Below are 24387 nucleotides of genomic sequence, written 5' to 3'. Positions count from 1 at the left end.
TCCCTAAATACCAGATAACCATTGAGATATTATGAGAAACATTTCAAGTTAATTATTGTAAGATACGGGACCTGTAAAATAAAACGTCGCTAAGATGATCAGTCTTGTATTCTTTATTTAGATAAATCTGTGAAGAACTTTCTTTTCTAATTTCCACTAAACAAAGCTTGATGTTTTGATCTTGTGATGTGGTCTGTGGTCACTTTCAGTCTGCCTCAGTGCGCTTTGGACACAACTGATAAAACACAGCTGGTCATATACTTCCATTTAAAATAATATTTGCAAACGCTGCGTACTAGCAATTCCAACTAAATTCATTTTAGCACTTTACAGTGGCAAACAAATAGAAATGACAACGCTGCAAATGCCGATTACCTGAATATTCCTCTGTAACATCACTGTGCACAACAGCTATTTCTACACAGTTGTCTGTGCATCTTAATTTTCTAATGACCAACAGTAGCGATGTCCCACCCTAGAAGCAGGGATGTGCTGCCCTCTATCAGCAGTGACACGCTCCGCCCGCCCATCAGCATCTCCCGTCAGTGCAGAGGAGCAGGGAGTCTGGAGGAGCCGGAGCCGGAGCAGGAGCAGGAGCACCCAGCACGCACTTCAGCGGCTCCCGCGTTCGTCCGACACTCAGCTAGAGCTGCTCCCCAGGCAGTGGAGGTGATGATGGCGGCGGCTGTAGAGAGAGGAGGCGTCCGGGCCGCTTTCCTGAACCCGAGCAGCGGTGGCGGTGGTGGACCAGCACCGACAACCCTCCCGACCGGAGCGTTAGCCGGGGCTGTGGTCCTGGGCTCGGGCTCGGGCTCCGGCAGCATGCCCGTACCCATGAACCTCTTTGCGACCTGGGAGATAGACCGATCATCCCCAAGCTGCGTCCCGAGGTACCGTTACCATTGTTGTGTTTGTGCGTGCAGTGCCACACTGTTCACAAATCACCAAACAGTTAAATAAACGAGCGCCGGACAAGCAACGCCCTGGCTGAGCTGTAGCCGTGTGAAGGAGAGACGAAGCCGCCTCACATTTCCACAACACTGCTGGCTGGGCTAAGAGGCGAGCTAACTAGCTAGGCGGCTAACGCTAAAGCTACTGGGGTTCGGTTGCCTCTCATGTGTCGCGCAAAATGGGTTTTAAGTCTTTGCTCAAATGAGCAAATAAAGATGCCGTCGGCTAGAATGACAGCGCTGAACTGTTTAATTTACATACACAATAAGACGTGGTCCCCCCAAGTGTGTTTCCCGTGTTTTCTCTCGGGGCATTCAACGTCGCTCTCACCGTTATGACAACTAGCTAACAAAAGTTGAGCTAACTAGTTCGTCCGTCCGCAGGCTTGTCGCTGCTGAGCTGCTGCTTTGTGGCGACGCTGTTTAAAAGCTTTACGCGTAATTGCACGCAGGCCTGTGCCTGAGCTGATGTCTTCATGCCACCTATTTGGCGACACAACGAGGAGTAAATGCGATGACATGAAGCTGCAGCAGGAGGACCTGTGTCCTCCAGCAGCTGGTTGACCAGCGAGACCCGCATCAACCATCGGATGCTGCGTTATCTGTATGTTCATGGAGCCATGTGGAGCTCAGCGGTTCTTATTGACCGGTCACACACAGCAGCTGACATGAGAGACAGAGAGGAGTAAAAAAAAAAAAAAAACAATGTGTACACAAGTTTACTCTCTCAGCCATCCGCTGTGTCGTTATGTTGCACCGATGACACCATTTCACATCCAGAAACGCGGTAATACTGTGTAAAATTCAGCATTAGTATTCACTGTCAGTGAGCAGGCATGGCTGCCACCTGACCAGAACCCTCTCGGGAGCTGTGGGCACATTAATCAGCTTTGACCTAGATCTGTTCCACTCATTGGGAGAGAAGTGGGCTTGCAAGGGGAGGGTTTCCTCCACATTGTGTGTGTGTGTGTGTGTGTGTGTGTGTGTGTGTGTGTGTGTGTGTGTGTGTGTGTGTGTGTGTGTGTGTGTGTGCCTGCTGCTTCTCAGTGCCTGCATGAGTATGCAAGTGTGAATGGAATCATAACATGTGCAAAACATGGATAATTTACCATGATGCTGATCCTTCACATCCCTGTTTAAACAGTATTTTGGTTTGTCTGTGGGAAGCCAGCTACACTGAGAATCATTCCTGTTTGAAGTGTCAGCATTACTTTCTATTTCTATTTCATAGCTCACAATGCTATTTTATTGTAGTCTTATTTCTGAAAATGTGATTCCATTATTATTTTTTTAATATATTTGAGCCCCTGAAAGGAGCATTGGCTTCTGATGTGTATGCATCTGAACTACGTGCTTTCTTTCTGTATACAGGGGGGTGTATTAAAGATGAATAAGGGTGAATATGAAATGGATTATTCATGATGCAGAGAGGAAAGGTGTACCAGTCATTGTTCAGCATAGGATTGCAGTAGTTGCTTGACACTCCTTTTGTTGATGTCTGGGATAATAAACTGGATCTTATATGTAATGACTCAATAGTTTATTTATGCTAAAGAGTTGTAATTTGTGTTTGACATGTTGGCTTACAGTTACAGTGCCTACAAAATGCCAAGCCTGCTCCTGCCTTATAGATCACTGATCTGCGACTGGTGTGAAAGGTCTTCCTATGTGAAGCTTTCACATACGAAAGCTCCATTCATGATGTGTTCAGGGGATTCTGCCATGACATTCTTTCGGGGACATTTTGTGTGCAGCTGTTTGCTGCTCCACTAGCCTTTAGCGAGTGCGGGTGTCCAGTTAAGTGGCCCATTTTTCAATGGAGGACATGGGACTGTTAGCAATTGACGGTTTGCTCTTGTGTTACTTTAAAACATCACACACAATTGCTGTTTGTTGACAAGTATTTATGGAATGCTGTATTTTAAAATGTAATCTTCCAAAATCTGCAGGCCTACTGAAAGCCATGCTTTGGGGAAAATATTTCATGCAAAATGGAAAATGCGTTGTCAGCTCTTGTAGGCTCGGGGACTGTTGTACAGACAGTTTTGGAGAGTTTTGATGTAGACATACCTGTGGCACTTCATGCTCTGACACAGCGTCAAGCTATAGTCACAAAAATGTTTGTTCTGTCCGTATTTGGTCAAGGAGCCGTTTACTCTTGCACTAGTAATTGTTGACTACTTGTTACAAATGCGCCATAAGCTATCACGTAATACTTAGTGTATACTCAGAGTATTTGACTTGTTTCTACCTGCCAGACGGGTGTTGTGGCAGCTCCCTTCTTAACGCGCCTGTTTCAACAGTTGGACAAGCATTGTTTTTATTCCAGGACTGCCATGCCTGCCAATCTGCTGCACTCAAATGTCTCTAATACCACGTGGTATTAGTGCTTTGGTTTGTACATATAAGCTGAGTTTTTCCCCCCCATCTCTTCTATTGTAACATAAAACCTCAACATTGTTTGCCGTGAGTAAAGAGACCCCACCTTTTCCCCATTCCCCCTCAACAAATAGTTGACTAAAGATTGGTAAGGGTTAAAATGCACAAGAAGACTCCTGAAATGCTCTTTTGGTTACAGAATTAATCCAGTGATTTCTTCTAAAAAAACAAACAAAAAAATAAAAACATAAGGGTATACCATGTAATGGATGCATGAACACTATGTGTAAAACAGGGTACTGTGATGAAGTTACTTTCAATGAGAAAAAAATAAAAGGAGAAAGCTACGCTCTCTGGGTGTGGTACAATAAGTGCTGTTGGAAAGAAATATGACATTTTTCCATGCATATTGCCAAAGTGAGGACTGTAGACAACTGTAGATGGGTTAAATATTTTAACTAATTATTATTGTTTCACTGCTGTGACAAACACGTGGGAATAACGTGCTTGTGTTGCTTAAGGGGTGTACACGTGATGACATAGCAAAATATGCTTATCTGAAACTGCCATTTGTCGACAGACCAAAAGTGGTGAGAGTTAGTGACGTAGCAGTATATAATAGCCGTCTGCTGGAGAATCCGACTGGCCTGTTTACATCTAAGGCAGGTATTTGTTGAGGGAGCAATATATAATTTGCAAGTCACACTAATGCAGAGGTCAGGATGGCATTAAGCAACAATGAATAATATTTACGTGTACTGCATAGTTGGCTTTTTGCCAAGTTCAAACACCTGTTATAACTAAGGTCAAAAGTTGTGACCTTTACCCCCATCACTAACACGCTGGGAACAGCCAAGCGGTTTGTTCTTGTGTTTGCTGTACAAGCTCACCAGATTCACTGTTTACAAAATGGAAGGGCCACCTGTTTCCAATTTAGTCTTATTTGGGTCACTGAACAAAAATGTTTTCAAGACCTGGAAAAAAAAAATGTATTAACATGGCATTTCACTGATTGTTGTGCTCCAAATATACAGTATATCCTTTTAGGTTTCACTGTGTGGGCTCAGAGAGGCGAACATATCTGAGTGTGTCTAGTGTGCCCACTAGTACAAAAACAACATCTTTCCTCTTTTTCTCCGATGTTTATCTTGGCTGAGCAGACCAGTCTTCTTTCTGCTTGTATGATTCACGAGAGCCATAAGATGACCGTATTTTCTTGTGAGTGGCAGCGCCTTATCTTCATAATAATCGAGTGTACTTTGCAGGCTCTGGACAGATGTTTGTTTCTTCTGCCCCAGTTCTGTTTAGTGTATCAAATGATTGTGTGCCGTGCATGTTAGCAAATAAAGAAGCTAAACAAAAAAAACTCAGGCTGGCCTGGAGTGACATTATTGTGCCTTTTGTTCTAGGTCAGTGGAGATGAAGCCATTAGCTACAAGACTGTGCATACTGTGAGGCTTATACTGTGATATATACAGGCATTCAGTGTTTCCGAATGTTTGAATTGTTAGCGTGTGATATCCAGCATCATCCTTGTCCAAAATCTTTTTGATTGTAATTCTTTGTCAGTTTGAACCAAGATGAAACCAGGATACAAACAGGGAGGTCTGTCTGCCGGATAATATGAGCTTATTTTACCCTTTCACCTCCCCCATAACCCCTCCTTCTCAAGGTTTGGATATTGTTTCTCCTAGCAGGGAAGCTGCAGTAATCTGATTTCATAACAGGAAAAGAAGAGCTAGTAATCTGATGCTGTGCACAGACACTGTCTGCTTAATCCTGTGCTTCCCTTTGGAATCATAAACTAGGTCCCATCAGCCATCTCCAGTGTCCTTCAGGATGGTGACACAGCACTCTATGCCAGTCTGAGCCATGTTAACCGTCTTTGTTCTACTTATTTACAGTTTAAGTCAAACAACTGTTCAGTCATCAGGACTTGATTCCTTACTTCATAACACTTGTTTACGTTTGCATATAGAACATATACAGCACCTCAGGCGTTGTTACTAGCTGAATTATCTAGCCATGGTTAAATGAAAATGCTTCCCAGTTCAGATCATTTCACTTATTTATCTCACTGCTTCGTGATTGTGGCGATTTTGTTTAGTATGATGAGGGCTGTATAAAATCAGTCTTACTCAGCCATGCTTTCCACACTCTTTGCTAGCAGCAGCCAATCAGCACCTTCCCTCCCCCCCATTTTACGCTCACTCCCACTGTCTGAATGTGTCAAAAATCTCCTGGTTTCCTTCCCTGTCTTCCTGGAGGATGAAGAATTTCCTTGGGAAGCATTTTACATTCCTGGCAACCTGAGAGCTGCTGTCGAAGCAGCCAAAGCCAGGCCTCTCCGCTTTACCCTCCACCCCTTTTTATATTCGGTTGTTGACCAACAACCTGCTCTCTGGGAGGAGGGAGGGACAGAAATGGAGCTGTGGATTGTCCACCATGTTGAAAAGTTTTGCTGAACTGGCTCAGAGCTTCACAGTAAACAGACATGAGTGCTCATGTTGAATTCCTCACAAAGGGAAGAAAGGTTTGTTTCACCCTGCCTGGACCTCAGAATGGGAGAAGGCCGCATTCTTGTGTGGGTGGATACTGGGGTCTCAGCTAGTGAAGAGAACCAACTTTCCGAGCCAACAAGTGAGGCAAGGAAACTGTCCTCTGACACAGGGAGGATCCTGTCAAAATAAGCACGTTGGGGACAATGTCTCTCAACTCGTATTTTCTCTCTTGTTCTTGCTCTACTTATTTCCCACCTCTCCCATTCAGGCATTTCCTGAGCTGTATGTGCCAGCAGCAACACACAGACTGTGCACAAAACACTGGTGTGGATGAATGAGAGCACATGACAGTCCACTTGAAAACAGAAGCATTGTCATAATGGCAGTGGGTGATCCTGTGCTACGTTCTAGCAGAGTCCAGTCTTGTAAACAAATTCAGGTAGGGTTGGGTTTGGAATATGTCACTAAGCATAAATCAGAATTATTTACCCAAATATTCCAAACCTAACCATAAAAGGCTATGTAGTTATGTTTATCCAATTGAGCCTAATGATTTTAAATGATTAAAATCTCATTATAACTGTCAGCTCTAGTCAGAGATCACTACTTTAATCATGTTGTTGTGGTCAAAAACCCAGTGGAAATGTTGCACTTCTCTTGGCTAAATAACAATTCTGAGAAAAGACAGTTTTGACTTTGCTGGTTTGTTAGGCAAATTACAATCCCTAGAGTTTCACCTCTCAAACAGCATAGAGCTTGATGCCCTGCCCACTTGTCTAATCACAGATTAAGAAGTCTGAACTGCCTGGAGACCTCTTTCCGTGCATGTGCTGTGCATCTCCTAGCTTTTTATTCACACTGTTTACTTTGAAGGGTGTTTCTTATTTGCAGTATATATGTAATATTGTCATTCCTTTAGGCCTAATAAACCTAAAACCTTCAGTTTCCATTCAACTTGGCATTGCTGATGCTAAAATTACTGCCGCATAGATATAGAGAAAAGCAAGGTATACAGAAAGTCTGGAGAAGCTCTAACTTGGACACATTCAGCACATTAGTCATTTGGACACATTAAGCCAGGGGGAATGGACTGGGAGGAGCTGTTAGAATGCACTTTCAGACTGTCATTGTTCACTTGTGATAACAGTATAATTAGATGAACCAGTTGTTTTGTGAATATTACATTAGTAGATACACATGCAATAGATCACTTGATTAAATAGCCAACCTTCTGTGAAGTTTAAACGTTGATTTTTTTTACTTTAGAAAATTTTTGCTGGTGCTGACCAGTGGACATTTATTGATTGCACAACCACCAGTTCACAGTGCCCTTCATTTTTCTTTCTGAAAAGCGTTGTCTACGTTGCAGAAAACAGATTTGAGCAAGAAGGCCTGTTTATCATCTACAGTCAAGGTAGCATCGTTGGCACTGACAACACATAACCTTGTTCTATATTTCTTCCTGAGGCAATATTCAATCTGTTTTATCTTCATTCATCATAACCCAGCGCTCCTGGTGCATGTACCTCTTTACCATAGCACCAAACGCAGATGTTCAAGCATCACTAGAAGCTGGTAGTACTGACAGACAGGTAGTGACAGATGAAGCTGAAAGTTCAGCTTCATTTTTAGCAAACACCTTGTAAACCAAATTGATCAATGTGCTTATTTATTTTCACATCCAACCTTCAGAGTTGGTACGTTGTGAAACCATTAAACTGAAATATTAGTTAAAGATTTGCTCTGTTTTATGCAGATGGGGATTGAGTGTGTTCTAATATTCCAGGAGCTACAGATGTTCATATGTGTAAAAGCTTGCCATCATTGCATTCATTGCATTTATTTAATCCTTTCGCAGTCCAGCCCATTCATCAGGACTTTTTAAGATGAATCATCTTCAGTGTTTTTTTTTAAGGCTTACATAAGCTCTGCAAACCATAAATACATGACTCGGACACAGTTTGCACATTATTTATCCAAGCTGGTCTGCATTTCCAAATATTCGCTAGTAAGTAAGGTTGTGTAATAGTGGCTGAAATGATAACAGGTAGTTACAGCATTGAACAATTTTATCATAAAGTCACATTATAATTTATCAGTCTCTGGAAGCAAAGTAACTTGTAAAATTTTTAAATTTCCAGAAAACCATATTCTCACTACTCGTGTGTCTAGAATTTATAATCCTATAAATCATAATCATATGTCGTTTTTATCATTTCTGTCAGTTTTTGCTCTCTTTTTTCAATGTTTTTGAGTTTTTCTGTTGAGTAGGCTAGACAGAGATTGTTTGATCCAACCATTAGACTCCTGCCAGTCAATCTACTGTAAAAGGATTGTAAAGCTCAGTCATAATGTCAGTGGCTGTTATACAGGATTAACCTCTCTCAGTTGGACTGGTTACTCTAGACTCATTGTGAACTCGGGGATGCAGCTGGCATGAAGTTGAAGTCCCACCTTCATTACTGTAGTACTGTAGTAAACCGATTATCTCATCATTTGTTTCATCTTCAGTGGACATGACAAACATGGGCCCGCTTACCTCATCAGTTTGTGGTTTACTATGAACAAAAGAGCTGTTTAGCACTAAATAAACTACAACATAACATGACAGCTATGTACTAAGTTCCTGGAAATTGCAAGCATATCACTGAGCCGTGAAGGCAGCATGGGGTTTTGAGAAAGAAGCTAAAGTAATCTGGTAAAACCCAGTGGTAGCTCATGCAACTGAAGGCATTCATTTCAATGGGAGAGAACATGTTGAACTATGAATATATTTCTCTGTGATTACTGACACACAAGTCATGTCTTATCTTAGTTTATTTGACTTGCTGCCACCTCTTTTTCGCAGCGTGAGCTGGATTTGATAGTAAAATAAGACCACAGTTTCATCCTATTCTTGCATTTCCTGTTTCCTCAAACCCTTTTTTTCTTTGGCCCCATATTTCTCAATAGGAAACATACTCAATTTGCTAGCACACCCTTCGTAATCAGAGAGAAGTCTTTAAAGGATTCTACAAAACCACCCACACAACAAGAGCACAGGAGTTAGACTTCTGATTCACACTTCATGGATACACAGTGAATCTCTTTCAACTGTGTGTTTCAGGGAAAGCACTGGCTTAAATCACCAAACTGAGATAAAACCTGGCACTGAGCTCCAATGCACCAGCTCTGTGTAGTATTACATAAAGTGTGCTGGTAATCCCAACAACAGTCAGATTCTGCCAAAACTCTGGGACACCTCATGACCACGGAGTTTACAAAGACCATATTACAGAAGGTTACGACTAGACATGAATGCAGCTATTATGTTGTCTTCTCTCGCATTCTTGGAAACAACTGATGTATGTTCTCTCCGACTATTTTTCATTTCATAACATGCCCCTTAGGGTGACTTTATACCTGAGTGATGACACCTGTCGTACCTCCCACCAAATTGCTCCATTGCAGCTGATGCCTCTGCACCAGCTGGCCAAAAGAAGCTAAAATTTACCCAAGCAGTGGCTTGACACCAGCTCCTGTTGAATCTGGTGTTTTGTTATTATAAAATAATATTGGAATTACCTTTTTACAATTAAATTGTTAAAAGGTTTTTAATATTTATGGAAGGTTTGCTTGTTGTCCCCGTGTCTGGGTGTGTTTTCTTACAACAATGCAAAGAACTGCAGGATTATTGTGAGGGTTGACATGGAAGCCGTAGGTGAACCAGAATACCGAATGGCTGTGGCTGAGCTTACAGATGCTGACGTTTTGTAGTGCATCTACAAATTCTTCCCTCTCTGTGGATTATGCTCCAGGTCCACTGTGATATGTCTGATTAGACGTTTGATAATTTTTTACTAGCCTAAAAACTGGCCAATGCTGGAATACTTATCTACAGCCACTTTTCAAGCCTGCGTGTTTTTGGTGTATTGTGCTCAGAAAATGTTAACCCTATGTGTAACTACGTGTAACTGTGACTTTACTTTAATCACATGACTACTCGTCAAGCTTAAACCGCCATGTTGTTGCAAAATATTTGGCATTGTGTTTTGATTAATGAGTGCACACCATCTGTTGTTTTGCATTATGAGATAAATGTCACATGTGACATGTTCATTGTTACAGCTGTGAAAGATTAAAGGATATAATGTATTTGTATTTAGGTCTCAAGTTGTGGCTTTACAAACCTCTTTGGCACATGACAGGTCATCCCATGAAGGCTATATTCTTATTCCATACTAATTCTTTAACCCTCAAGTTATGTTGCTGTAGGCATCATTAGGATGTGTCTCACATGTAAACTAAGCAGCCATAGAACTCAGACTTTGCCAAATTAATAGTTTCCTCTTGTTCTCTTTGTTTACCCTGGTCACAGCCTCTTCCTGCTCTTTCATTGTGGCCTTGAGAAGATTTCATTCAGGGAATTAAAGCTCCACCAGCATATGGCCATCTGGCACACATAACCAGATATTTGGGGGCTAAAATAGCTTTAGGCATGGAAGCCTAAGTGCAGGCTAAGCTCTTATGGTGCATCCTACTATGTGAACTTGTTAAAACCGATTCATTCAGTACTCTGGATCTGTCCTCATCACTCATAATATACAGTAGATTCAAAAATGAATTTCCAATAAAGCTCCAAAAGTAATTTTGATATTCACAACTATAATTACTTCTCAGATTCCTCTGTAGCCTTTTGCAGTCACCATCACTTTCCCATCTATGTAAAAACAGTTAATTTGCAGACTAAAAGTTTGAAACTTATTGAAGTGTCTGTGGGTGCTTTGGGTATGGATCTGAGAACGAAGGGATTAGAGTTAGGGTTTGTGCCTTTTCTCTTTGTTACTGGTTTGATTAAAAGGCTCTGAATAAAGCATAAAAAGAAAAGGAAACATCTTTGTATTGCTGCCTTTGCAAATCTGACTACTTTCATGGGTTAGCCTTGACTGTGAATAGACTTGCTCTTGTTTCTCCTGAAGGGGAATGAAATATTCAGAAGAAGTAGCTTTTAGACTAGTGCAGTCTTTATTTGGGCTAAATTATGCAAGTAGACATGAACAAATAATAGAGTTATGAAAGAACAAAGTGCTGTGTCGTTCCTCAGTAAGGGCCTTGACTGAAAAGCTCCCACATACAAGCCAGTCCCATACGCAGACACACATTGCTTGAGAATTCCATGCAGAGCATTATGTTCAACCATGCTTTATTAAAAGACTGTATTCACATCACAAGCAGAGAATTCGAGAAATGGTACATTGAAAGCACTAAAAGCAAGACTTGAAGTCTTTTCTTTTTCTAGCTTGGAACCCCCAGCATACACCAAATATAGACAGTCTCTTTTTCATTCAGCCCTCTGTTACATCACTCATCCTCCATCCTCCACTTCCACCCTGCTTTGTGCCTCTGACAATCGCTGTGCAGTGATCCGAGGGCATGGAACTGGCAAAACATCAACTAGAATGCTGACCAGGAGAAAAGAATTACAAAAGTCTGTTTTTGTTTAGGCAGCATATCGTTCAGTTCAGAGGGTTTGTTGGTCTCTCTGTCGATGCTGTGCATGCCCATTTGTAGTCTTTGACGACTCATGTCCACATTTGCCTGTTAAACATTTTCATAGGCTCATAAATGTTTGCGATTTATTTAATTCTAAGCAGATATAACATTGATGCCATATCTCAGTGTAGAAGTCTTTTCATTTGTATACTGCTGTAGCTGCTGTGTCTTTGTAAGCCCTTAAACTTGAAAATGTGTTTGTGTCACAAGCTGAGATGCTGCTGTCACTAAAGTGGTCCAGAAATAGCTTAGCGATAGTAGCCACATGTAGTTTTTAACATAGTAAGAGTGTTGTAAAACACGCCTCTGTATAATATTGGGTAAATGTTGAGTGATTCAGAATTGCCCCCCAAAAACTGACCTCAAAGTACGACTGATATTTTGCACCTTTTTATTTTTTTGGACGTAAACCATGGCAGGTGGAGGTGTGGTGATACTGGGATGCATCAGGGCAAAAGTCTTTATTTTTACTTCTGTTTTCATCCTCATCTTTCTTTCACTTGCTTTCTACTTACAATAAGTACATTTTTACTCATGCAGCACCTGGTGCAGGGCTCTGAATGAAGGGTAAACAGTTTTTCATTATAGTTTAGTCTAACTTTTCTTATTTTCAGAATAATTGGCTTCATTCTTATCATGCTTACGCTAAAAACTACTTTGTATTAAATGAATATGATTTGTAATGAATTAGGATCCAGTGATTGTAAGGACTGTATTGAAGTTCCACAAGGAATTATTGCTATGAAAACATGTATAGCTCTTAAATTTCTTCTTGTAAGTATATGAATGACCTCTTTTTGTTCTGTCTTAGAAATTATGTCTGAAAAACAAGGAATGTACAGAGAGAAAACTCTGTGGTCTCAATGTTCTTGCCTTCAGTTTAAATAATTATTTTTTCAGATGCTTCGCGTCAGATCTTCACAAATCTGATGCCACTGCCAAGGGCCTGGGGAGTTCATTTCAGATTTGGGATTTACATTTTTTAAATACCTTTTGATGTCGGTGTGATATAAGCTACGTCTCCTGTGGAATAGGCAGTCTCCAGACAGAGATATAATTTTACCAAAGAGCCAAATTCAAAACAAGTGACTGAAGCTTGGTGTCGGGCCAGTAGTTCTCTCAGTTCTCTTTGAGATCTGACTCCAGAAGAACCTGTGTGAGGCCCCGTGTGTGATAAAGAAAGCCAGCCTGACTCGGGAAGATGAGGTCAGAACGGGGTTAACCAAAGGGATTATTTTCTGTGTGGAATGTCCCCGACATCCACCTTTAATCCACCTCCCACAATTGATTTGGTTTCCTCTGATGTTCGAGCATCTCGGGAAAGGAGAGATAGGCTTGGCTGAGGCATTTCAGAGTGACTATCTCCTGATTCAGTTGTAAAATATTGTGTATAATACATATGTGTATGTTTACATCGGTCACGCTTGTCGTACATTATTTTTGAGCTTTGCCTGCACTGGCGACTCGGTCAATTTAGAAAGTTCTTTAAGTGATAAAGCGTTTAAATTTGCAATTCCCCCGAAGCTTCAATTGTTTGTAACTTTACTTTTCTCTTCTCTTCTGTCTCTTCTTCTTGTTATTTCTGTAGAGGAAATGGATGAAGCGGCTATGATAAGACAATGCTATATAACCCAGTCACAGGTCTCTTATCGGAGACCAAATATTTGACCGCGGCTGTTTGAGTGTACTGCCTGATAGCTTGTTTTGTTTGTCCAGCAGAGATAAATGTGAAAGGATTGAGCAGAGCCACACACACTCCATCTTTAGCACTAACTCTCACTTGCTTTCCCATCCAGCAGTAATCAGTAGTAATGATTACTTTTAGATGTAAACCTACATTCATTGCTGCATCTTTTAACTTATCCTCTTTTCTATATATGTGAGTTTGTTTGTCTAAGCATTTTTCATTAGCCTTTACACAAGAAAAACCTCCTTGCTCCTGAATTCATTAGTAATATTGGTATGTTTCTTTGTGTGTAGAATCTAAAAGGGGAAAATGGTCTTGTAAACTAATGGCGCCTCTTTACTTCAGACACCGAAAAAGGTCAACCCTTAGTGACGCTATAGTTAGTGACTCGGACATACTAATGGGCTTAGATGGAGCAGCAGTGTGACCGATGCCATACAGGCTAAAGCTATTAGCTGTCGAGCGCTCAGGCATCTACTGGGCCGCCTCCATCAGAGCAGTCAATAATTGCTCATTGTGACATGACACCACTGTCAGTTTCTTTATGTGTCTGTGTCAGTAATAGAAGATGTCATCTAGACAAAGATTTGCACCTTTACCATAATTAGCCTGTGGTGCAGTTGGATTCTGATGCCTGAATTAACTTAAAAGTTCATCTGTCCTGTGCCTTTGACACAATTATAGCTGACTGTTTTTTTTATCCCCCTCCTTATGTTAATGGTCAAAAGTGAGTCGAGTGGAGCTTAAACAGTTTAAAAACCACAGCTTGCTTAAAAAATCATAATGACAGTCAGTAACATTCAGTACCAGAGCAGAAATATGTTTGATTGACAGAAAGATCTGCCTCCTATAAATTGATGAATAGTCATTTATCAAGGAAAAACAACTTTCTCAGATGTGAGGATTTGTTCGTTTGTATAAATGTATCTCATTTATGGAGTATTAAGTAGACAAAACAATACATTTTAAGATGCCACCTAAATGTGATACTGTGAAAATTGCTATTGCTTTTTTATATTGTGACACCTTTAGCACTAAATAGTCAGTTCATTTTTTAAATAATTAATAGATTTATCTATATAAAAAGATTCAGCCTATTCTACTCACTAGTAAATTTACATAGATACATGTTCTGTGTGTGTGTTTGCATGTGAAGCTTGAAAGACATGACCGATACAGACAATCAGAAACTAGGATATATTACAATAGTGTTTAAAGTTCCAGTGCCAGTTTATTAGTTAAATCTAACTAAATCAGATATAATTAAATATTGCAGGCCTGCATTAAAGTGGTTTTGGAGGCTGTAGTTTCTCTGCCCCCTCATTGATGTGTTCTGAGTATGATCAAAACTAGCAAATTACTCCCTCCACACCAGGATGCCAGCGTGCACGTGAGAATCAATAAAGTCCATAACAATGATGACCCAATCAGAAGAGCATGGCAGGTGATGAGCTGACTCAACCAATGCAAGCACAGAAAGTGAAAAAGGATTTCCCCCATGGGCTCTTATCAACTGGGAAACAGACAGGAAGTGTATCACTTACTTTTGCGTTCCACCGCCTGTTCACAGAAATATTGAACTCAGTCTTTTCTATGGATTAATGACCCTGTCGTGCTTTGGTTCTCTTTGGCAAAGTAAGGCGCGCTGCGCTTTCACCCCAGGGTCTCTCTGGGAATGTGGGAATGACATGCCAAAATTCAGTATTAATGCATTTTTTAGGGCTTCTGCAAGTTCCTATTTTGATCTTGATTGTGTGCCAGTGTGTGTTGAGTGGAAGGGAGACCTTGCCACAAATAACAAGCATTACATTCCTGTAATCACAAACAAAATATATCCATATTACTGACATGGACACTGACAATTCTTTGTAAAACAGGCTGAATCCATGTCTACTGCTCTTTTAGCACTTTTAGCTCTTTATGTTACAACTGGGCTGTCGCAGCAGTCACTGTTTGGGTGGCGAAGTGAACTGGCACTGAGAATGACCACAGGGGCAGACTGGCATCAGGCCAGAACAGATGGCCATGAGGTTCACTGACAACACAACACGACGACAGGCACTTCGGTCTAACTAAATAAATAATAATTTAAAAATCCCAGGTTCCTCCTTTAGTGCCGGTAGCCTTTTTAACTACATGTGAATCCAAGTCTACCGAGAGAGATGTGATAGGATAGAGATGTTGTTAAAGCATCAGCCGTGCTTTCTGTCTCCCTCCCTCCTGACAGAGAGCTGTAGCTGGCTGGTGTGACTCATTCGCACTATAAGGCAAGCTGGATCCATGCGCTGCCTACAGGGTTTAACGTTTAATTACTCTAGCCTCAAATAGATTTGTTATTTGAACACACATGAAGTAACTCAGGTAATCGTGCAGCCAAGTGGATTAGCAATTTACGCTCAAACTCTGCCGTTAAAATAATGTAGAATGATGTCATTTGTTTGGGCCAGAGGGAGTTTTTGCACAGTTCCTGCCAAGTTTTATTGCATGATCACTAATACATGCAGAATAATAAAATGTTTTGTCTGTATGTGCATTACTATATTTACAACTCTTTTGCCTTCTTTATGCCCTACTAGATTTATTTCTAAACAGACCAACCCATTGTTGTTGTCTCTACCACTACAATTTCCTTTGCTCTTGATGAGTCTTTGTGAATCATACTTGCCTAGCAGGAAATGTATGAATGAAGTCAGCAAGTGTTGCAGAATGGCTCTAAAAAATCTATTTAGGATCTTCAGAGTCATGTGCACATACATGTGTTTTTCCTTATTAAAAGAAGACCAGATGGAAGACAGTGTTTTCGTTTGTAGCAGCATGTGTAAACAGACCTAACTAAAGACTTTTTAACTGCACTATTGCTTGTCAAAGCATCTGTGCTGTGTCACCATCCGTGAAAAACAAGAATCCTGCACTTTGGAGCATCATCCATTCACAAAAAAGTAGATCTAGAAATAGATATTTTTTAGAGAGAACAATGACGCAAGTGTAAATAAAATGTGGGCAGGAGTGAGTTCTGCTTTGCCTGCCATGCTTTTCATCCTCAGGTGATATAACATGTCCAGATAGAATTGTATTGTGTTATTTATGCCACTAATCTGTTTCTCCTCTCTCCGTTTGTTCTTTTTTCACCCACAGGCTCTGTAGCCTGACACTGAAAAAGCTGGTGGTCCTCAAAGAACTGGATAAAGAGCTAAACTCCTTGTCTATAGCGGTCAAAATACAGGTGAGTGGGTTAATGTTCTGTGTGTGATGGGAGTAACAGGCTCAATTTCAAAACATTCAATGCTGTTTCTCAATTCTTTGCTTTGGCTGTATGCTGGCACAAAGCAATAACAACCTCCAGAGCTACTCTTGTGAGTCACATCCACTCAGGTACTTGAAAAGGCAGACTGGCGTTACCACACTAAGCAGAAGCATTAGTACCTTAAGATGGATTATGCATTTTACATTGATTGCTAATCCATGTTTGTAACTATATGTAACAGTGACATTTTAAGTCTTCCATGAACAGTATAACCCTTCAGTGTATTTCTACAATGTAGAGATGTTGTAAAGTTCATATAATTAATAGCAACAGAATGCTAAATAAATTAGAATGATTAGAATACCTGAAATTAAATGGAAAACTACTTTTTGTGCAATTGAAGGCACGTGTTGCTGAAGATTAGCAGGACGATACCTAAGTAGGTGACTTTAGGCCAGTTGTGTTGTCACTGTAGCAACATGTTCCAGTTCAGCGATTACTCCATCGGCATCTTCTATGTGGAAAGTATTCCTAGAAGACATAGTAAGCTCTTTGGAAAGGCAGGATACCGTATGTCTCTCACAGAACACTATTTTGTTTGTCTGACATATTGTTGGCAGTTGGCAGAAAGACGAAGAGGTTGTTTTGACTTGTTAATGTCCCACCCCCATCACTGTGTGTGTGTGTGTGTACCTGTGTGGGAGATGGAGAAGGAAACAAAATGTTGGAGAAAACAAGGCAAAAGTAAAAGTGAGGTGCTATGAATTGCATCACAGCTGTCAACATCACAGGCATATAAAAGTATCTAATGAATAGAACCCGTAGGGACGAGCACCGGGTGTGCATATTGTACTTTTAGATAGGAGAAACTAATACTATTAGTAGGTGTCCATCCAGAAAGGTACATTTTCTGTCCCACTCTTTGTATTTCCACCTCATTATGAAATTTAATTAAAATCTTATGCAATAATAGACATTACAAATCATACCCCCTTTACTGTCATCCTGAAGGAGAAGGCGACCAACCAAATGCGGCTTTCCCCATGAGCTACGTTGTCTTCAGAGCGTGAAATCTCTCCCATTTCTGCTGAGCTGCCCGGAGGACAGCCGAGCAAGGCTCTGTTCACCACAGCCCTGGAACTGGAGCATTAAATGCAATTTCCAGCAGGTTTAGTTTAGAAGAACAGAGCCGCTGAGAGGATAAAGAGACAGTTGGAGGAGATGGCAGAGGAAAAAGAGGGTTTTGTTTTCCGACATTGAACGACAAAGCTTCATTACCACATGTCATCAGGCCTCTGCTTAGCATACAGTGGCCGTCTCTCTCTCTCTTCTCTCTCTGGGTCTCATCAGGTTGATGACCTACATGCACACAGTGGCTCTGTAATGGCTAACCACTTGGATGGCCTCCCAAAGCCACAGCAGTAGCAATGATGAGATTGCAGTTTAGCCTGCAGGAGGTTCTATGTTCCCTTGGAGAGTCTTCAGTGTCTTACCCTGGAGGGTTCTGGGTCACTACAAGTAGTTTGGGCTGTCTCATACAAACCCCTGCTATATTTTCTCCACATTTGGTTGTAATGTGTTATGCTACTTCACATGCATTACATGACTCTGCACTGCATGTCCTGTATTTTCTGTGTGTGCCTGCTGGGGAGTTGTAGCCAGACATTGATTTCAGCTGGATTATGATAGGAATGGCGTGCAATCCGCATTTCAGCACAAGCCGCTGTCCAAAGCACTCCCATTTGCAGTGCACCCAGATATGATCCAATTATGTGGGTGTATGTGTGTGTGTGTGCGCATAACAGTGTCTTGGGTGAAAACAGAAGCCTCAAATGCCTTTAAACCTCTAAAATACAATTTCGTGTTGAGCTGTTCTCCTGACCCTAAATGACATACTGTCTTTGCAATTTGGTTTTTTTTTTTTTTTTGCTAATTTAGAGACTAAGAACTTCCCACAGGCCTGTAGAGCTCGACAGAGTAGAGGGGTTATAACATTCCCAGTGTGGCCCCAGAAAGACAGTGGAGAAAATTGTAGCAGAGGAGAGAGGGCGAGAGAAAGCGGGGGGCAAAGGACATTGAGTACAAGCTTTCCTCGCCAAGCTCTGCATTGTTAATGCATGTCAGGCAGTTTGAGAGTGTTCTGCTTTTGTGCCTTGATTCATTGTACTAGCCACTGAGCATGAGAAAAGAGTGCATACAAGGCCTCTTTGTGGACCTCAAGTTAGTGACAAGGTTAGACTCAGAGATTTACCCTCGTCTTTCTCTTTACAAAACAAGGTCTGCAGCTACTGCCAGTATGCCCTTCACTGGAGCATATTGAGCCATTAGTCTGCAAAGAAAAATGCTTATTACAACTGAATCTTCTGCAAGCATCGACAAAGCTACGTTTTGTTTATTCCAATCTTCCATTTATTTCTTTAAAGCTTTGTTTCTATTCATCCCATTTATTTTACCTATTAACTACAGTATTATTTTAAGCCTATTGTTTTGGGAGGTAAGTCAAAGCACAGTGTTTGGGCAAAGTAGAACAAATGTAGAACTGTGAAATAAAGTAAAGACCTGAATGATTTATCCATGATTTTTTAGTCTGAAACACATTTCTGCTTTAGATGAAGGAAGAATAGACTGAAACGTTCTAAACTAATACATAATACAAACCTGCTTCTGCTCACCAAGTTGGCCATCTGACCTGAAGATCTTGACAATGTAAGAATCCCCTGAATGAAACCTACAGGAAGAATAGACAGAGGATGTAAAATAAGAATTAAAATTGGGTTAATTATCTACAAGCTTTGATTTTCATGTAAGAAGAACACGGATTTGAGTCTGCATGTTTTTACCAGACACATCATATACAGTGTTTACAGTATATGCTGTCTTCAGTTCAGCTGTCAACACTGGTTGGTTGACTGAAGGAAGTTGATACCTTAGGAGTGTTGGTAAATATTAAATGCCATTTGTGTTGACTGTGACTGATCCTTGTAATCCTCTTGCCTTCTGTGTCTCACAAGGTCAGAGCCTCTAGTCGTCTGTTAACCTTGTTTTTCTGACTGCCTTCTGTGGATTTTCATTGTCCTGACCTCTCTGTTATGTATCCACTGAGTTATCAGGTGTGATTGTACCAGAAAAATCATCTTTGTAAATACAGATAATGAAGTAAACATATTGAAGTTACAAAGCTCCACTTTATTGTGTCTGTATAAAAAGTACATTGTCATGTAGATGCTCTGTGTACACTATGTACTTTGAACTCACTTGTGCGGGTATCAACAGAAGCAGCACTACATTCATGACCCCTGTCTGGTATCCAGTAATGATTCCTTAGCACACACCCAGCCATTTCATTTGGTATCCGTTACATCGTTTAGCAGCTCTCATGACATTAGGATCCTATGTCACACTGCATAGGACTATTAAAAAGTTTCTCCCCAGGGTATTTAGCCAGATACAGGATATCCTTACTGCTTTATGCTGCTCAACAAGCCTTACTTAATTCTTTTGGCAGGTTTAGCAGATACCTGAACAAAGCTTTGAGGACTTATGAATTTTTTACGGCCGTCGATGAGCTGCCAAACATATTACACAACAGATGCCTGTCTTCAGCACTCACAGCTTGACATAAGATTGCGAACTCAAGACTTGACTGTTTCTGTTCTCATGTTCACACTTTGATTCTCTGCTTCAAGATTGTAAGAAGTAGAAGTAAATACACTTGGTTGAAGAATTAAACTGTAAATTGACAAGGAACACGATACTTTAATCCAGAGTGACGTTGAGGGCTGAACCAGGTGTTGTGAGGACACACTGTACATTGGTGCCCATCCATTTGGAACAGACTTCGACAACCAATGGCATTTAAATCCCTGTGCCGTTCAGCCACAGTAACTTTGTGCCAGCTCCCAGAATTAGCTTAGGTGATGAGTATGTCTCAACCAGAATAGCAAGCATTAGATAATACAACTAAATTTGCTTTCAACTGTGGCTTTTTTGTATAATATAGTAATGCATATGAAATATTAGTGTAGCTTGGATACAGTGACTCAGTAGTCGCGTTTATGAGACCAGAGTCCAGTAGTAGCTTAGAGGTTGAAGCGAAGCAGTTTGGTCATTACATAGAAAAAAAAAAAAAGATGAGCAGGGAAAACTCCAGCACCAGCTCTTTATGTCCCTGAGCAGGTCCATGTGACCTGATTTCAATTGTTCTAGTAGCACTGTTCTCTAGAAAGCAGTGAAGGAGTAGAGAACTGTTTGTACTGGGATGCCTCAAGGTGTGAAACTGCATAAATGTGTGAATGTGAAGCAGGCTGGTACTAAAATAAGGCTTGCACACATAGTCACTGTTGTCTGGTTAGATAAACTAGATGCTCAAGAAAATAGGTAAAATGAGTTTTTTTTTCTAATTCCTAAGTGTGCATAATGAATTTAAATGAGTTGTGAAAGCTCGTAATCACTGGTATTTGTCAGCAACACAAATCCCTCCCTAGACCTATGTATATACATTATGTATATGCCTGTATATGATTTATGCCTAGACAGAAGCCATTTTTAAAGTGTCACATGAATTCCCATATCTGTAGATGCATAAAAGAAATGAAAATGAAAGAAAATGTGTGTGAAAGAATGTGTGTACTGGAAATGAGAATGAAAGAACGTGTGTGAAAGAATGTGTGTACTGGAAATGAGAATGAAAGAACGTGTGTGAAAGAATGTGTGTACTGGAAATGAAAATGACTGGCAGCTATCAAATCAGCAGTGTTGTCAAAGGAACTTTGCAAGACAGCAAACGTACACGTTGTAAGCACCTGAAGGTTGATTATATTATGCATGGCTTCCTTAGCTGAAAATCACTAAACCACTAGTGGAAAAAGCGTGTATGTTTATTAAATGTGGTTATAAGATAATGTTAAATTAGATTAAATACTGAAAGAGTGGATTTTGTTTGTTCACATTGTTTTATGTTGTCCAAAGCTGTGTCTGTTACTTTTACTATTACTGAAAAAAAAAAAAACTAAAATAATAATAAAATGAAAGAATAAATTATGTCCTGTGAGCCAGTTACAGCAACTCAGCATGAATAGTGTTTTTTTTTTTTTTTTTTAACTACAGCGTTTATTCACAGCTATGCTTTGGCAGGGCAGTGCAGTACTGACCTTTTTTGTTAAAAAGAGACATAAATAATATCAGAGTTGCACGTTCCTAAATGAGGCTCTTTAACAAACTGACTGAATAAGCAGCATGACTATATTTTACCTTCCCCTGGATCCAAGATGCCTCCCTTAGGTTTTTTTTTTTTTTTTTTTCTACCAATTCTGGTCTTTCCTGTCATAATTTAAATCAAGTAAAAAAAAATTCATTTCAGAATAGATTTATGCCAATTTCAAGTATGTCCCATATGGTCCATGAAACATTCATAAGGCTGCCTACAATGAAACGTTGCTTTACTGTGTCTTCCAGGGTTCCAAGCGTCTTCTGAGATCAAATGAGTATGTCCTCCCTCCCAGTGGACTGATGGAGACCGATCTGGAGCTCACATTCTCACTACAGGCAAGTACTATGACATTACACTGTGAATTCTCACACGGATGTGGCAGTTACTTGACGGGCACAGTTTGGATGAAGCCTTGATTCACACTTGTGACTCTTCTAACTCTATTTGTTAGTGTTTTCTGAAGTTAAAAGAAGAACCTTTTTGTTACAGTTTCTCGCAGTAGTAATTTAGAAAACCCACCTGGCATCTGAGTACACGAACATGTGTGGCTGTATATCTGTGTGAATTAGATCCAGCCATGTGGTGTCTCTACTTCATCATTCCAGACATCTCAGTGCTGACAGCCTTACGCAGATAAATCTGTCCACACCTGGATAAATTCATGGTCCACTGTGGGGAGAACTTTGCCTGGTAGTCGAAGTGAGGAGCAGATTGGTGGTGAAGCAGTTGAAATGCGTAACAGCATTTGTAAATTGGCCAGGCACACTATGCTACATTTGGTATTAATAAGATAACCAGTCAACCCTTCATGCAATTAAATCCACACAGAGAAATGACTTGGTCTGGAAATAAAGTGCATCAGGAAACTCATTTAAATCTAAAAATTAGAGACAGTCGCACAAAAGGTGGATATGAGCTAGACACCAAAGTACAGTGAACACTTGACAGAACTTCCAAGTGTTACTTGATGTGATGTTATAGTAAGGAAGACACTGACAAGAACAATAAACGGTGAATAGATTTAACCTTGTTTTGTTAGTTCATTGGTATGGTTGTATAAAAGAATGTCATTTATAAGAAAGAGAAGCTGTATACAGATAGTATTTTTTATTCATTGAAAATGTATTTGTATCTTCAAATAACTGTGTATGTTGGTTTTATATTTGCATGGTTTCATGAACTTTATTTTTGTTTCTTCAGTACCCCCATTTTCTGAAGAGGGATGCCAACCGACTGCAGATTATGCTGCAGAGGAGGAAACGCTACAAGAATCGAACCATACTGGGTTATAAAACTTTGGCTGTGGGAGTTATCAATATGGCCGAGGTACGGGGTATCGCCTTCAATCATTTCATTGTCAGAGGTTTCATTTCTCCTGAGAAATAGACCATTGTGCCCTGAGCTGATGATTGCTTACTGCTTTTCTTTGACAGTGACTGTCATGGCTATTAGTGTCTGTGTACCATGCCTCGGTTGCCAGATAGAGGGCCTCCTGTCCTACACATCATATCAGATGATTCATGCTCATCACACATACTGCTGTGTGAGATTATGGGCCATCTGGAGCTGGTTTCATGTGAACATTTCTGCAAACAGTCGATTCAGCCGTGCAATACAGAAATAATGCTCCGAGAGCTGATATAATGTCCAGTGTGGGTGTTATTTGTATAATGTGGAGATGTTATATGTTTGCTTACTGATCTATTTTGTCAACGCTGAGATCACAAATTTTAAAAAAAAGTTACTTTGTTAGGAAACGTCAACACAAATTTACGGTTCTGAAATGTCCAGTCGAAGTCTCAATTGTGCTGCAGTAGGTTCTTCTCCATCACATTCAGTGCGGAGAGGGGATTTTTTATAGCAGGCATACTACTATGAATTACAAGGATTCAAAGCAGGCTTCATATAGCACACACAGATTAATTAGGAAGCCTCGCTGAGGATATAATTAGTTGGGTGTTTGTTTGTGGGGCATAGATATTGTGCATCACATTTGTTTGGAATATGGAAACACTGGTAACATTTATATAATTCTAATTACAGCAGCTGATGCACAATTATGCACAGCCACGTTTACTTTCCAGGCAGAAGCTCCAAGACAGGAATTGACTGACATCTGCGAACGCGGCTAATGTATAATTGCATTTTTAAAATACCACTCAGTTGCTGTGCTGATTTGGTGCTTGTTACTGTGAAACAACCCACCGACTTTAATGAATAAAGGTAGATTGGCCATTTTTTTATTCTGTTTTGGTGATTATGTTGTCATCTGCTATAGAGTAAACTCTCTTGAGTTCAATCTGTATTTGTTAGGGAATTATGTGGGAGGAAGTCACTTAATGGACTTTGCATGGAGCGCTCAAGTGCACCCCTACTAGTGTTTGAGCAAAATGAGCCAACTCCCTGTACAGCAATTCATCAAGTGACATAGAGAAAGTACCCCCCAGATAGTGCTTCGAATAAAAGCTTATCCTTTCTCATCTGACTCACAACCAATCATGAACTGCATTATACAGTTTGACTGAATGGTGTGAGCAAATGGGCTCGGTTCATTTAGACAGTCTCAATGGAAAAGCAGTATTGTTCACATTTATTTAAAGATAGCCATCAGCTTGTAATCAGTCGGTGAATCTTTGCCAGCATACTTCAGTGTAATAGAGGATATCTCAAGCACTGCTGGATCAGTATCAGCTCAGCAAAGAGAGAGATACAATTTGTCCATCCTGCCTGTCTGCTGAAGACATATTATTGGTTCCGTGCTGCTTCGACATGGCTCTAGTGAGTGATTGACAGATGGAGGAATTGTACAAGAGATGAAGGCATCTCGAATAACAAGAATTTGATGTTGAGACAGATGGAATCCATCTAATAAGTCCTGTGGTATA

At 40.5% G+C, this 24387-nt stretch overlaps 1 protein-coding gene across 2 annotated transcripts in view; it reads left to right on the top strand.

Moving 5' to 3' along the window:
* Window positions 1–335: 335 nt before the first annotated feature.
* The window catches only part of zmp:0000000755 (phosphofurin acidic cluster sorting protein 2), a 38799-nt gene continuing 14747 nt past the window's right edge, over window positions 336–24387 (top strand). The window contains exons 1-4 of one of the 2 annotated variants that reach the window (XM_026354427.1): window positions 336–890; window positions 16185–16272; window positions 21748–21837; window positions 22703–22828. In XM_026354427.1, the coding sequence (XP_026210212.1) occupies window positions 466–890; window positions 16185–16272; window positions 21748–21837; window positions 22703–22828 (729 nt within the window). In that variant the 5' untranslated portion in view covers window positions 336–465. The remainder of the gene's footprint in view (window positions 891–16184; window positions 16273–21747; window positions 21838–22702; window positions 22829–24387) is intronic. The other variant, XM_026354428.1, reaches the window with a different exon arrangement.

The sequence above is a fragment of the Anabas testudineus genome, chromosome 15 (assembly GCF_900324465.2).
Source record: "Anabas testudineus chromosome 15, fAnaTes1.2, whole genome shotgun sequence".
NCBI lineage: Eukaryota > Metazoa > Chordata > Actinopteri > Anabantiformes > Anabantidae > Anabas > Anabas testudineus.
Note: the sequence above shows the minus strand (reverse complement) of the source record. Positions and strands in the feature narration are given on the sequence as shown.